General features: G+C 38.5%; 1 protein-coding gene across 2 annotated transcripts in view; it reads left to right on the plus strand.

The window, feature by feature from the left end:
* The first annotated feature begins 439 nt into the window (after positions 1 to 439).
* The window catches only part of pyd3 (beta-ureidopropionase pyd3), a 38,268-nt gene continuing 25,925 nt past the window's right edge, over positions 440 to 12,782 (plus strand). The window contains exon 1 of one of the 2 annotated variants that reach the window (XM_090165646.1): positions 440 to 705. In XM_090165646.1, coding sequence (XP_090021772.1) covers positions 590 to 705 — 116 coding nt within the window. In that variant the 5' untranslated portion in view covers positions 440 to 589. The remainder of the gene's footprint in view (positions 706 to 12,782) is intronic. The other variant, XM_090165645.1, reaches the window with a different exon arrangement.

The raw sequence follows: 12,782 nt of genomic DNA on the forward strand, positions 1-12,782 counted from the left end.
TTCGAACTGTTCACCCATCGTGAACACTTAGTTGACACTTAATATAACCACATGTAACATAATCGCTCGTAAGTATGCCCAATGATAATATAACTACGTACCCTAGATTCGAAATCACGGCGTTTCTCGATAGCGCGTTTTCTCGTGAGGCTTTTACTGAGTTCGCGCCGGAAGTCGGAAAAATCGAGCTCCATAGCAGGGTGAGAAATAAAGAATTTCAATAGATTACCCAAAATTATATTGCTCACCTTTAGTTTTCTTGGCAATAAAACCAATTTCTAGACATAATGAAAATTCATAAACTAAAATATGTGGCCTCTTAATTATGAATATGTGGCCCTTTTAATATAAATATGTGGCCCCTTTCAGAAATGCAGGGGGGGCTAAAGCCCACTTCAGCCCACCCTTAGCGCCGCTACTGCCTTTAATCGTTTTCAGAAAAGACCTCGAAAGTTTCTTTACTCTAAGCATTTTGAAGATAAGATTACGAAATCTTACAAAACCCTGAACTTATTTTCGTTCAAATGATAGTTCGCCTTAGAATTATAACGAAATCAGACCACCAGCTGTTAAAAAAAGAGATTGAGCAATGTCAAAATCTCCAGCAGTAGAATTCTTCGACGGAATTGATTCCATTCTTCGTAAAAATCTAGGTGAAAAAGATCTGAATACCGTGTTATCGATTCTTTACGGCGAAAATTGCAAGTAAGACGGTCATTAAAATCTATTCGTATACATGTAGTTATAGTATTTGTCGGCTCCCCATCTTAGGCATTATAATCATGACCTTGGAAACAATTGTATTAGGGGAAAACTACTAAGCAGCGTAACAGCGTTTAAACTGAAATAATTACCAAAAGTCAATGTAATCGATTTACAAATTGGGGAGGCAGTGAAGTTGAAAAGTAGAAACAGTGGGAGCTTTAAGAACTAACGAAGCACTAGATAAGCCTAGGCTAGCAGGCTTTATGCTTAGGCCACTCCACTGAAACGCTACCGCCATCTATCTAGGTTTTATTTCCAAACCCGGAAGAACATCCTAACCTAGCCTTCTATGTGGTATATCTCGATATCAGAATTCAGTAAATCTTTAATATTGGAAAGTATGCGAACACACTTTTAGTAATTATGTCACTTTTGGCAGGGTCGATAATGTCAAAAGAGAGGTGTTAGCAGCGAATATTTGAATCTTTTGGGGGGTCGGTATCAGCAATAATAATGATTATATTCCCTTTAAAGATAATATAACCATGGAAGAAGCCTAATTTATTTAAAAAAAATTTAAATAGTTTTAAGTTTAGCTTATGAATAATTATCTACAATGGTAAACTATAAAAAATTGTGTTACACGGGTTGTAAAAATAGCAGTAAGTTTTACAAAGAACCTTATATGAAGAACGTTTCCTTTTTAACATTCCCTAAACCTAAAACGAAATATGAGAAATGCAAACTATGTATTAAATTTTCACCATACTTTTAGAATTGATGTTTTCTTTCTTATATATTTATTTAATATAATTTATACATATAAAATATTTTATATTTAGATTTAATATATTTTAATATATATTCATATTTTGTATGTTTTTGCATTTAGATTTAAATCAGAAATTTAATTTTCCTAAACTACCTAAGCCTTACACATGAAAAAATATCCGTTAAAATTTTAAAAACAGTACGCAGTAGATGACCAAACAAATACGTTGTACCTTACTAACAAGTTGGCAAGCCAAAATCCTCGGAAGAGTTTTTAATATTCAGTGAAGCGTAACGGTATCTGTAGTTCTGCGGTAGAACGCTCACCTGTCGTTCAAGAGGGCTTAGGTTCGAATGCCGGCCGATTTAAAAATTATACTACACCCAATGACAAATAGAGGGCACTTTTGGAAAAACCTTTTCCCTGATTCTAAGAAACTGGGTACGCAGTGATTACGCTTTGCCCCGAAAATGCGAATGCGTTCGCAGGCCTGACAGACAAGGGCGTATTTAAGGGGGGGTTTGGGGGTTCAACCCCCCCCCGAAATGCTGATGAAAATCAGTGAAACTTCCGTCAGCACCCCCCGCCCTTGAAATTTTCCCTCAACCCCCCCCTGAAATAAAATCCTGGATACGCCCTTGACGGTAACGTAGCTCGAGCTAAAACTTTATCCTAAGCGGTACAACCAGCGAGGCCACCGCTATTTTGACCTGAGTGGAAAAAAGGTACGAAAGACAGGCCAAATACTATTTTAGTCGGATCAATTAGACCAAAATAGTGCAGCCCACGCGGCAACTACTATTATCGCCTGATATATTTGGATCCTGAAAATCGGGCCAAATTAGTGCACGGATGAATCTTGGATATTTTGGCCTGAACCGAGAACGAAGCCGGAAAAAACAATAGCAGGAACCGGCAGGACCCCGTTGCACCTACGGTAACGTAGCTCGAGCTAAAACTTGAACCTAAGCCTGTAGCACCATCTTACGGCAGCCGGCAGGCAGTGTTACTAGTTTAACGTATATGCGTGACAGTAACTGTAAGTGTGTATTCTTGTGACGTATTAGTCTAAGCCACTTCTTATACGAATGACGTTTGATGACGATTGCAAATTTCAATGAGATTTGATAGGGATTTGGAAATTTTAACGAGATTTGATAAGGATTTGGAAATTTTCATGAGATTTGATAGGGATTTTAAAATTTTCATGAGATTTGATAGGGGTTTTAAAATTTTCATGAGATTTGATAGGGGTTTTAAAATTTTCATGAGATTTGATAGTGATCGTCATTTTAATATTTCATTAATTTGACTGTTTTTCGAAAATCTGTAGCTCTTTCGAGGTCGGTTCACATTTCTCTCGTTATCTCCTATCGATTCAAGGGGCTTCAAACCGTTTTTGTCAAAGTCTCTAGTGTGAACGCGACTCAAGTCGTGTTCACACTATAGACTTTGAGAACCGTTTTCGATCGTTTTGAGAAACCAAAATCATTTTTGAAAAGTATAATTTCATTTTTCAACGATCACTCTATCGAAGTGGAAAAAAAATCAAGTTGACCATTCCAAAACGGTCGAAAACGGTTCTCAAAGGCTAGGGTGATCCGCGTTAATTATCTTCAAACCGTTTCAAAGGGCTTCGAAATTGTTTTCGTGACGTAACACCGTCCTTCTAAAGTGGTCCAAAACCGTTTCGAAATCGATTCCAACGTGTGACCAAAGCTTATGAGAAACGCAAATTTTGATTGTAATTAGGAAACTTAATGCAGTTAGATATTAGATTTGAAATTTATATAATTTTGAAGCAACGAAGCCAGAGTATTTCTTTAAGCAAAAGTGGCATAAGGGTCTTATGTCACTTTTGCTTTAAGGGATATCTAAGCTTTTGAATTTCCAAAGGTGTGTTAATAATTGCGTTTAATGTGAAGAGGCCAATTTTACTGAGTTTACTTAACTAATCAATCTAAAAGTGTGTATTACTCGGTTTGTTACGACTAAAGGGTAGTACATCAACATTTCGTTATTACCAACATGTCCGAGATTTTACCGCTCGGATTTTACCGTAATACTCAGGTAGTATTTTTTCGATAGACAAGAGTGTAACAGTACTTTTTAATTTGTAAATTCGACGAAATATCTTTAATTCTGGACCGAGTGAGAAACAACAAGACGTACGACGGTCAGAATACACACAATCCTTCTAATGAGTTAAGTTTGTTTGAGCTATTCACGGCAACCTGCAACTCCGGTATCACAACCAATATATATCCACGGTCACACATTATTGTACTTATACTTATTTGTTACTTCTAGTCATACTTTGAAAACATCGAAGATTCCTTCGATCAGTGTCACTCTTATTTTTTACTTCTGATCACACTTATTTGTTACTACTAGTCAGCCGTTGAGTGTCACACTTATTTCTTCTGGTTATACGACAAAGACTAGTTCGATCAGTTTCATTCTTATTTGTTACTTCTGATCACACTTATTTGTTACATTGAGTGTCACACTTATTACTTCTGGTCATACGCTGAAAACTAGGTCGATCAGTGTCATACTTCATTGTAACTTCTGGTCATACGTTGAAAGCGCGGCGCACTCTGAACGGCCTTGAAAAACGCTAGAGGGAAACGGGCGCGTAGACTTCTTTAAAGACCGAGACCAGAGCGAATTTCCACCCCTCTTATCCGGTACTTAATTTTTTGACGAGTGACAACTGATTGCCATCTCTGACAACTTAAGTGACAGCTCTGACAGCTTGAGTGACCGCCTGGACAATTCCATGTATTGTAGCTTACCTCTGTTTTTGATGCTCATTGTATATATTCTATTCAAATTTCAAAAACAATCCGAGCAGTCGGTCAAGCTGTCGACGCTGTCACTCAATTTTGCGGGGGTCTAAATTCGCGCACGAGAAAATGGAATCTCTGTTCAGGCCGAGAACAGAGCGAATTTCCACCCCTATTATCCTGTACTTAATTTTTTGACGAGTGACAACTGATTGACATCTCTGACAACTTAAGTGACCGCCTGGACAACTTTAAAAAATGATAATTAGGTAATACAATTAAGTAATTTGTTTTTCTATGGAAAAACCATTTTTTTTATAATAATCCGACATAGAACTGAGAAAATACAGTTTAATTGACACTAAATGGGACAACCTCGAGAAACGTATTATACTTTTAAAGGTGATTAATAGAGATGCAACGGATAACCGGAACCGGAACCGAGAAGAACCGAGTAAATTCTAGGAACCAGAACCGATTATATAAAAATTTGATTACCGTATCCGGAACCGGAACCGATATTTTTTTAAAAATGATAACCGAAACCGGAACCGGAACCGAGTTTTCCATTGTTTTAAACGGTTCTATAACTTTATTTACCAACATTTAGCGCGTGTTGAAATTAGCTAATTCAACTTCCTAATTTACTATTAGTTTTTCATATAAGCTCATCTTTAACATATCTCAGATAACTCTATGTGGATTTCTACGTAACTGTCAACTGACACACCCTTCCGTATTCTCAATTGAAAATGGGCCCATCCTCGAAATATTTGCTTTAAAAACTGGCATAGTCCGGAAATCCGCGATAGTTTTATTTTCTTCAGTCGGAAAACTCGACACAATTTCCAAATGTAGAAAAGGCCACAAAAAATATTTGTCGTCTACTGCTACTAGCGTGCCTTCCGAGTAATTATTTAGTGGGGAAATGGGCAAGCATAATTTTTGATCCCCTTCGCAACCGACTTAGAGGAGAAACGGCAGAAAAGCCACTGGCGTAAATAACGCCCCGGCAGACTCCGAAAATGCGGGGGGGGGGCGTCCATCGAGGGGCCCCCAAATTGCCTATGGGACTGTGTACAGTCCAACAGCGCGAGGCCTCGTCTAGTTTTTTCTCTTGTCAGCTCAAGTTAATGTGTTACTTTCTTCAAATATTTCTTTATGTTTCAACAGGCGCGCCCAAAACTTTATAAATACAACCACAATAACCGTCGCATAAATATCCAAACAACGTACATAATGAAAGTAACATACTGAAGTGTGAAAAGTATCGAGACACGTGTTTTATAGAAGATCGTTAAACCTTGTAAATTAATAACTAAGTTGTGTTTCCGAATTTAAAGATTTTAAGCTAAAGCTAATTCGTTTGCATAATATAATTGCTGGCCTGGGTAGTTTTTGTCTAGAAAATCTAAAATTTCAACTTATGCATTTGCTTACATTTCACAAATGACAATGCTTATTGAACGAAATAATATATACCCCATTTAGAACGATATACTCAACTGAAATCCAAACGAGCCATAGAAATCCCGTCATTATATTTTTCAATGAAATGAGGCAGGGGCGTAGGAACCAGGGCGGCAATGCCCCTCCCTAGAATTTTGCTGGGAGGGGCAACTAATATTATTGCCCCTTCAACCTTTTGGTCAGTTGAAATCTTCAAAAGCTCAAATTCTCAAATTAAAAGCATATAAAGCTTATAGAAGCTCAACTGTGTCTTTTAGCGCCAATTTACATAGTAGTCAAACAGTAACACATGCATTCGGTGAAGCTACAAACCTTCAAAAATTAAAAACCATTCTCATTTTTACCTCTCCGAGGGTACTTTGTACCCTGGAGGGGTATTACAATCACCGTGTCCGTCTGTGGGTCTGTCCTGCGAACGCGTTCGCATTTTCCGTGCAAAGGTTAATAATCATTGCGTACGCAGTTTCTCGAAATCTCTGCGTTCGCAGTTTCTCGAAGGGTTTTTGTAATGTTTATGCGTAGGTTGTGAATGTTGAGTTCGTGTTATGACGGTTGTGAGTGTTGAGTTTGTTGTGTTTGTGTTTTGATGGTTGTGTATGTTGAGTTCGTGATATATCGGTTGTGGGTGTAGAGATTGTGGTGTGTCTGTGTTATGATGGTTGTGGATGCTGAGTCTGTTGTGTTTGTACGGGCATTTTATCTCCAACTTCTTCTTAATGACTTTGGGACGGACCGAGTGCTATGCTACCTCTCAACATCCAACGGCAGGGTTTCCACCAATTGTACACGGTATTCGTCTTAGTATCAATTTGCGATTTATTAGCGCCGGCCGGGAATCGAACCCGGGTTTGCCTTGTGCAAGAGATTTACTCTAACCACTCAGCCACCAACGTTTGTTAAGTTACTGTGTTTTTCTAAAAAACAGCTTTGGCGAATGTCATTTACAAAGTTATAACGTTAGGTACTATAATTTATTCTACATCATTTTAAATATTTATAAATTATATTAATCTTATATTTAATGAAATATTTATAAATTATATTAATCTTATATTTAATGAAATATTTATAAATTATATTAATCTTATATTTAATGAAATTTTTATAAATTATATTAAAATTATATTTAATTAAATATCTGAGTATTTTACTTTATTTGATCGTGTTCAGGAATTGAACTCAAGTCGCATCGTTACAATGCAGATAGTTTACCGCCGAGCCATTGACTTCCTTTAGGAAAATAGAAAGTAAAGAAACCATTATGATAAGGCGGGTTTTTTACCTTTTAATAACGCTTAGAAAAAGGAATAATTATTCAAAACTCCCGCGGAAACTATATGAAAGTAATAATATAGCGCCACCGTGTGGAGAACTATCAATCAAACCGGGTAAAAAATATAATCTCTTCAATTTTTCGAACTTTAGTCAAATCTTGACGGGACTAAAAAACATCAAATAAACGTATATAAAGCCGTTGCCGTCAATATGGAAGATTAGTCTTTCTTAGATCTTGGCGGTCAGATGAACTACTACAGGACGGGGTCCTGGTGTCGGTCAAAAGTTATGAGGTAACTTTGCGGTTTTAATTAAAATGTTCGGTCTTCGGTCAAGGAAAGAGTTAAATTGTGTTTCGCGTTTGGAACGTGAGCGAATGGACTTAAGTGTATGAACAGTGCGTGTTTAAGACTGAAAGTGTTAAAGTAATTGTGAACTAACTCAAGTCAGCTGTAAGATAAAATTGATTGTTTTTTTGAATTGGAATAACCTAATTATACCCTTGAAATTATCAACTCAACCTGTGAGGCTAATTAAGTAGATTGGAAGATATTAGTAGCGAACAGCTCTCAGCTGTTAATTAAGACAAGAGTTTATAGTAAGGTAGTTTGAATTTAGTTAAAATTACTCAGTATAATTTATGATATTTACTTAAGTGTAAGTGTGTTTTGGTTTATTTTTCAATCACGATGAACTAAGACAAATCTAGTCTTAGGCACTTGAGTACCAGTTCTGCACAGTTACGTAGGAGGGATATATATTGTTGGGTTATTGATGAAAGTTAAATCTAGAACGTTACATAGACTGTTCTGAATAAAAATAAACATTTATAATTTTGCATAATTCTGGTTGCCATTTTATTTCTAATTACTCGCCCACAACATTAAAGTTCTGGCAATCCCGAATCAACTAAATTTGCGATATAACGGCGACGAGAAATTATTCTCGTAAATTTATCGCGCGGCCTTAGGGAATATTCTTTTAACAAAATTTCGATAAACTATCGTTTAATTAAAATCGGCCCGATTCCGTTAAAATTATAAACCAAAAAGCGAACGGTCGTTATAATACCCTCTGTAGCTATTTCTTTCATTAAAATTTGCTTTGTATTATATTCAACTGACAAACTTGTACTGTATAAAGAGTGTAATTCAATTGTGCATTGTTATAGTACGTCTAACTCACTGTTGTAACTACTTAACTTATTATATTCTGAATAAATTAAAATTGGTCGTTTCGTCTCAATTATTCTAATTATAATTAAATTTTATACCGGGCGGGATAGAACTGGGATAACATTTTTGACAAATAACTCTAAATTGCGGAGATATATCTTTAAGGGTTATCTCGAGAAATTAATACCACTAGGGACAATTCTTCCGAGGAGAGGTATATTTTGGCTTGCCAACTTGTATTATTGTGGATTTGTGTATCTTAAATTCATAAACGACTCTAAACACTAAAATACACTTCGTATGATAACTGTTGTTACTATTAATGCCTTAATGACATTCGCGACCGATTACTCACTCTACATCGGGGGCTAAGCTCCTAGACCCCCGTTTCGTTTCTCTTTGCCCCCTCCAACTTCTAAAACGTTCCTACGCCCCTTGAAATGAGGAGCGGAAGGGAAGGCAATGTCTCCCCAAAACGTGAAAGTACATCATTCCCCCCCCCCCCTCCATCTTGGAACGATGAAACCGCGGGAATTTTCAATCCGAATATTTCATTTTTACCCTACTTTATTGAATAAACAAATAACTTGCTTACATGAGTTCCGTACGAGACAGTAGTAGCAATAATTTTTTTAAATTATTTTAAATTAAGTCATCTAGATCGTGATTCTGGTTTGTGTTTAATGCTCCAGACGCTGATTGCTGTGATTTATCTTAATCGTTTCACTTAGGGCTTCAAGCCATTTTTAAGCGTTTTATATATTTAACATGCAAGTACGTGTTAAATCTAATTGTAGATGGCGCTAGTCGCGACTCGGCCTTAATGATTATAAGGGACCCCAAAAACAGTTTCGCGGGAGGACCCCGAACCCATAGCTACATCACTGAGAAAGCTACTATTTTTAAAATATAATTCATCAAAAACAAATTTTATATTCTAAATAAATAAATAAATGTGGTGGATTTTATTTCTCTTTAATTAATACTAAACACACTGGAACCGTATAGGAACCGTTTAGGAACCGGAACCGATCGGTTCTAAATTTTGAGAACCGGAACCGATAAATTAAAATTTTAAGAACCGGAACCGATAAAGCAAAAATTTAGGAACCGGAACCGGATCCGGAACCGGAACCGAGATAGTCCAAAAAAGTGGAACCGTTGCATCCCTAGTGATTAACTGAGTGTCTGTTTTACACTCCTGCTCCACGGTATATAAAAATATCAATAATACAGGAGTTATAAATTAATGTAAGGAGAAGTACAAAGGCGAATTAAAACGGCATATTGAAAGGTACAGAAAAAGAAAAACAGGAAAGAGAGCCAGAAGGCCGAAAAGGGAAGGGCTCAAAGAACCCAGGTACAAATGGGGAAATTAGAGTAAAGGATAGTAGATAAAATGAGATAAGAATGGGTTAGTACAAAGCAGAAGTGAGGGTACCGGTAGTGGAGATGTTACTCGGAGAGCTCCACATAACCGGTACGTTGCTTAAGTAGTTCCAACCAAAGACTATATAATGCTTCGCTTACTAAACAGGCGTGTTCTATGGCTCAACTTGCATACCGATTGTGGCTCCATCTCGACGCTGGCCCAAATATTACCCCAGCTTTTACAGTACTACAGAGGTGTTAACAGGTTTTTCCTAGGAACACGCCTGTCTAGTAAGCGAAGCGTTATATAGTCTTTGGTTCCAACTCCCTCTTGTAGAGGGGACAATTCGGGTCGATGGATTTGTGACCAGTTTTGAAAGAAGTACCACGAGTCGTATTGTTCAGATGGCATGCCCTACAACATCTAGTTGCGGCCTTACACTGTTGGTAACCATGCTCATCACCACATGAAGTACATAATTGAGAGGGTGTGGTACAAGTTTTTTGCGTATGCCCTAAGAGGCAACATTTGAAGCAACGAGGTACAAAAAAGTACTCTTTCAGAGGACACATGGTCCAATCAATATGGATTTTTTACAGTTCCTTTAGGGTCTTATAAAGTGCCGGAGAGCACTCAAAGACCCAATTCTTAGTACCATTACGACCTTGCAGGCAAAACTTGGCCTCAAGGTCCTCGCCAGCGTACGACAAATCGTTTTGATCGACGATAAGGGAACTTACGTTCGCCTTGTCAATTGTCTCATCAACCCCAAAGATTATTATTTTGGGGCGTGCTAAAGTCGGGTTGCTACTCCTGACAGCTTAAGTCAACTTTTTTGACTTAGAAATGGCAGTTTGCAGTTTGGCAGCGTCCACCGCCGTGGGGCAGCGGACCACCAAAAAAGTACGTCCAGGACGAATGGACTGGACAGCAATGCGGTGTTTCCAAGGAACAATCTCAGTACAAAGTGACTTTTTAAGGTCAGCAGTCGAAAGTTTGGCGTCCGTGGCTTTCACCAGGAGCACATGGTCGTTGGGAAGTAAATGAGGCTGAGGGGCCTTTGGCCGATCAGCAGGAGGAGGAGTAGTACCAGAGGGGCCCGTGGGAGGGGCCCCTTTACGTTTCGCAACTTCGGAAAAACGTGGTTGTTTCGTTAACATTTTGTCCACAAAGGACTCATTTTCTACATTCTTTGCCGACAGGGCTGCAATTTTGCCCTTCTGTTCGGCGATTAAGTCAGACATAGCGTTGAACGTGGCGCGCATCTCACGACGAAAGTCGATCGTGAAGCAGCCGTCGCATTGTTCTAATTTTAAGCAGGTCGAACGTGTCCCGAAGGACCGTCAACCTCTCAAGATTGGATTTCTCCAAAGGAGTAAAAGGTTAATCAGCGCCAGGCGCAGCGGGTATCAACTCGGAGGTTGATGGGTTAAGAGTTTCAGTATCCATGTTTGAGAAGTGAAAAAGTTCATCCGCCCCGCTCTCCACCCACCATGGAGCCCAACAAGGGGATCTAGCTAAGCTAGATCAGAGTTACGGGACGGATATACCCGGACCCGACTAACAATAAAGTAGCCGGAGCCCAGTTGACCTCGTCCCGAGGGACAGCCGATTAATTGATATCAGCCAATACCAACAACCTGTCTACCCCGGATTCAGAAGCCGAAGCAGAGTATTGTCTCGGGACCGCTGGGCCTTGAGCGACCGCAACTGCATCCTCCAACTCAACCACCAGGACCCTTCTCACCCAGGCTACAGGACGCCACCCACGGCCAACAGGCGGGACTAGTTTAAGACAGGCCATAGTCGAGACCCGAAACCTCAACAGAGGGCGGTTACATTCGGTCAGGAGTCTAAGCACGGCCAATCTGGTATAGGAAACCTTAACCCAGCACAGCAACTCCTTGAAGCTCCCCACCAACAAGGCGTAACCACTAGGGAATCAGTCACTTCAGTTAGGGGATCTCACCTCCGGGACGAGCTGGACACGAGACAAGTCACTGCGCCAACAGCCCTTCGGGTCAACAATCCTCCGTAAGCCCCCCACCGTGCAAGGTGTGACCATTAGGGGAACCAGGTCGCGTTTAGTCTGGAGTTGGGGGAACACATCAGGGGTCTGGTGTTCAAAGACCCACCAAACACCGTCAGCTTAGCCCCAACTCACACAAGCCCCCTTACCACAGCAAGGAACGACCCTCAAGGGGGCCCTAGTGATTAACTATAAAATTTTCATTATATAACTACAAACTAACTCCAAAGTTAAAATATTATTTCAATTTGTCTGCAGATATTCAAGACCAGTTCTGCCACTTTAGCGCGACACCTGTTTTATTAATTTGGTCAAGAACGTATATATGTATAAGAACGTTGAACGATCAAATTGGCGCCTGGTGCCTTGATGCAATCGGTTACAGAATAACTCCGCCCAAAATACCACGTGCGGCGCGCGCTAAAGGTTAAAACCGTTTCTAGTTAAAGCGTGCGCTGCACGCGGATTTTAGAACGGAGTTATTCTGAAACCGACTAAATCATGGTCCAAGCGATGCCTTTTGTTCAACGTTCTCATACATGTATACGTTCTTGATTTGGTGGGTGTTCAGTATTTAAAACTTTAGAAAGTTCTAATGTCTCCAAAGATTTCGTTTTCATAACCCAATATTAAAGGGGAATGTGACAAAGTACATACATCTTATTTAATTTCTAGCCTCTCTAATTAGAATTCAAAATCTAAGTTATGACGTATTTAGGTCTATGTTATTTGCTTTTAGCCGAAGAATATTGAATTTAGATCTAGCATTATTACCCGAATTATACGATATATTTGAAATAAATCTAGTCGAGTAATACAGAATTTGGACAATTGCATATGTTTTGTTGTTCGTTTAAATTAGCAATCTTTCTATTTGATTTGAAAAATATTTTTGATTAAATAATAACTGCAATATTTGTTAAAAAAAAAGATGTTTTCTTTTCTCGGAAATATGTTCAATTTATCTCTATTATGAAGCTACAATTTGTTTGGTTATTTCTAAAAAATAAAATAACAGTTACAAAATAAAATAGCTAAAGCTCTTCGTGGTTTTTCGGGTAAAAAATATATTCGAAAACATAGACAATGGTAAACGTATTATGTTCAAAAAACCAGTTATGTTTATACACATAAAAACTTAATCAGCTAAACCAAGAATGTATTTATTTATACTCAGGGAGAATGAATATGTCGA

This window comes from Leiobunum rupestre, chromosome 2, assembly GCF_980474605.1.
Source record: "Leiobunum rupestre chromosome 2, qqLeiRupe1.1.hap1, whole genome shotgun sequence".
Taxonomy (NCBI): domain Eukaryota; kingdom Metazoa; phylum Arthropoda; class Arachnida; order Opiliones; family Sclerosomatidae; genus Leiobunum; species Leiobunum rupestre.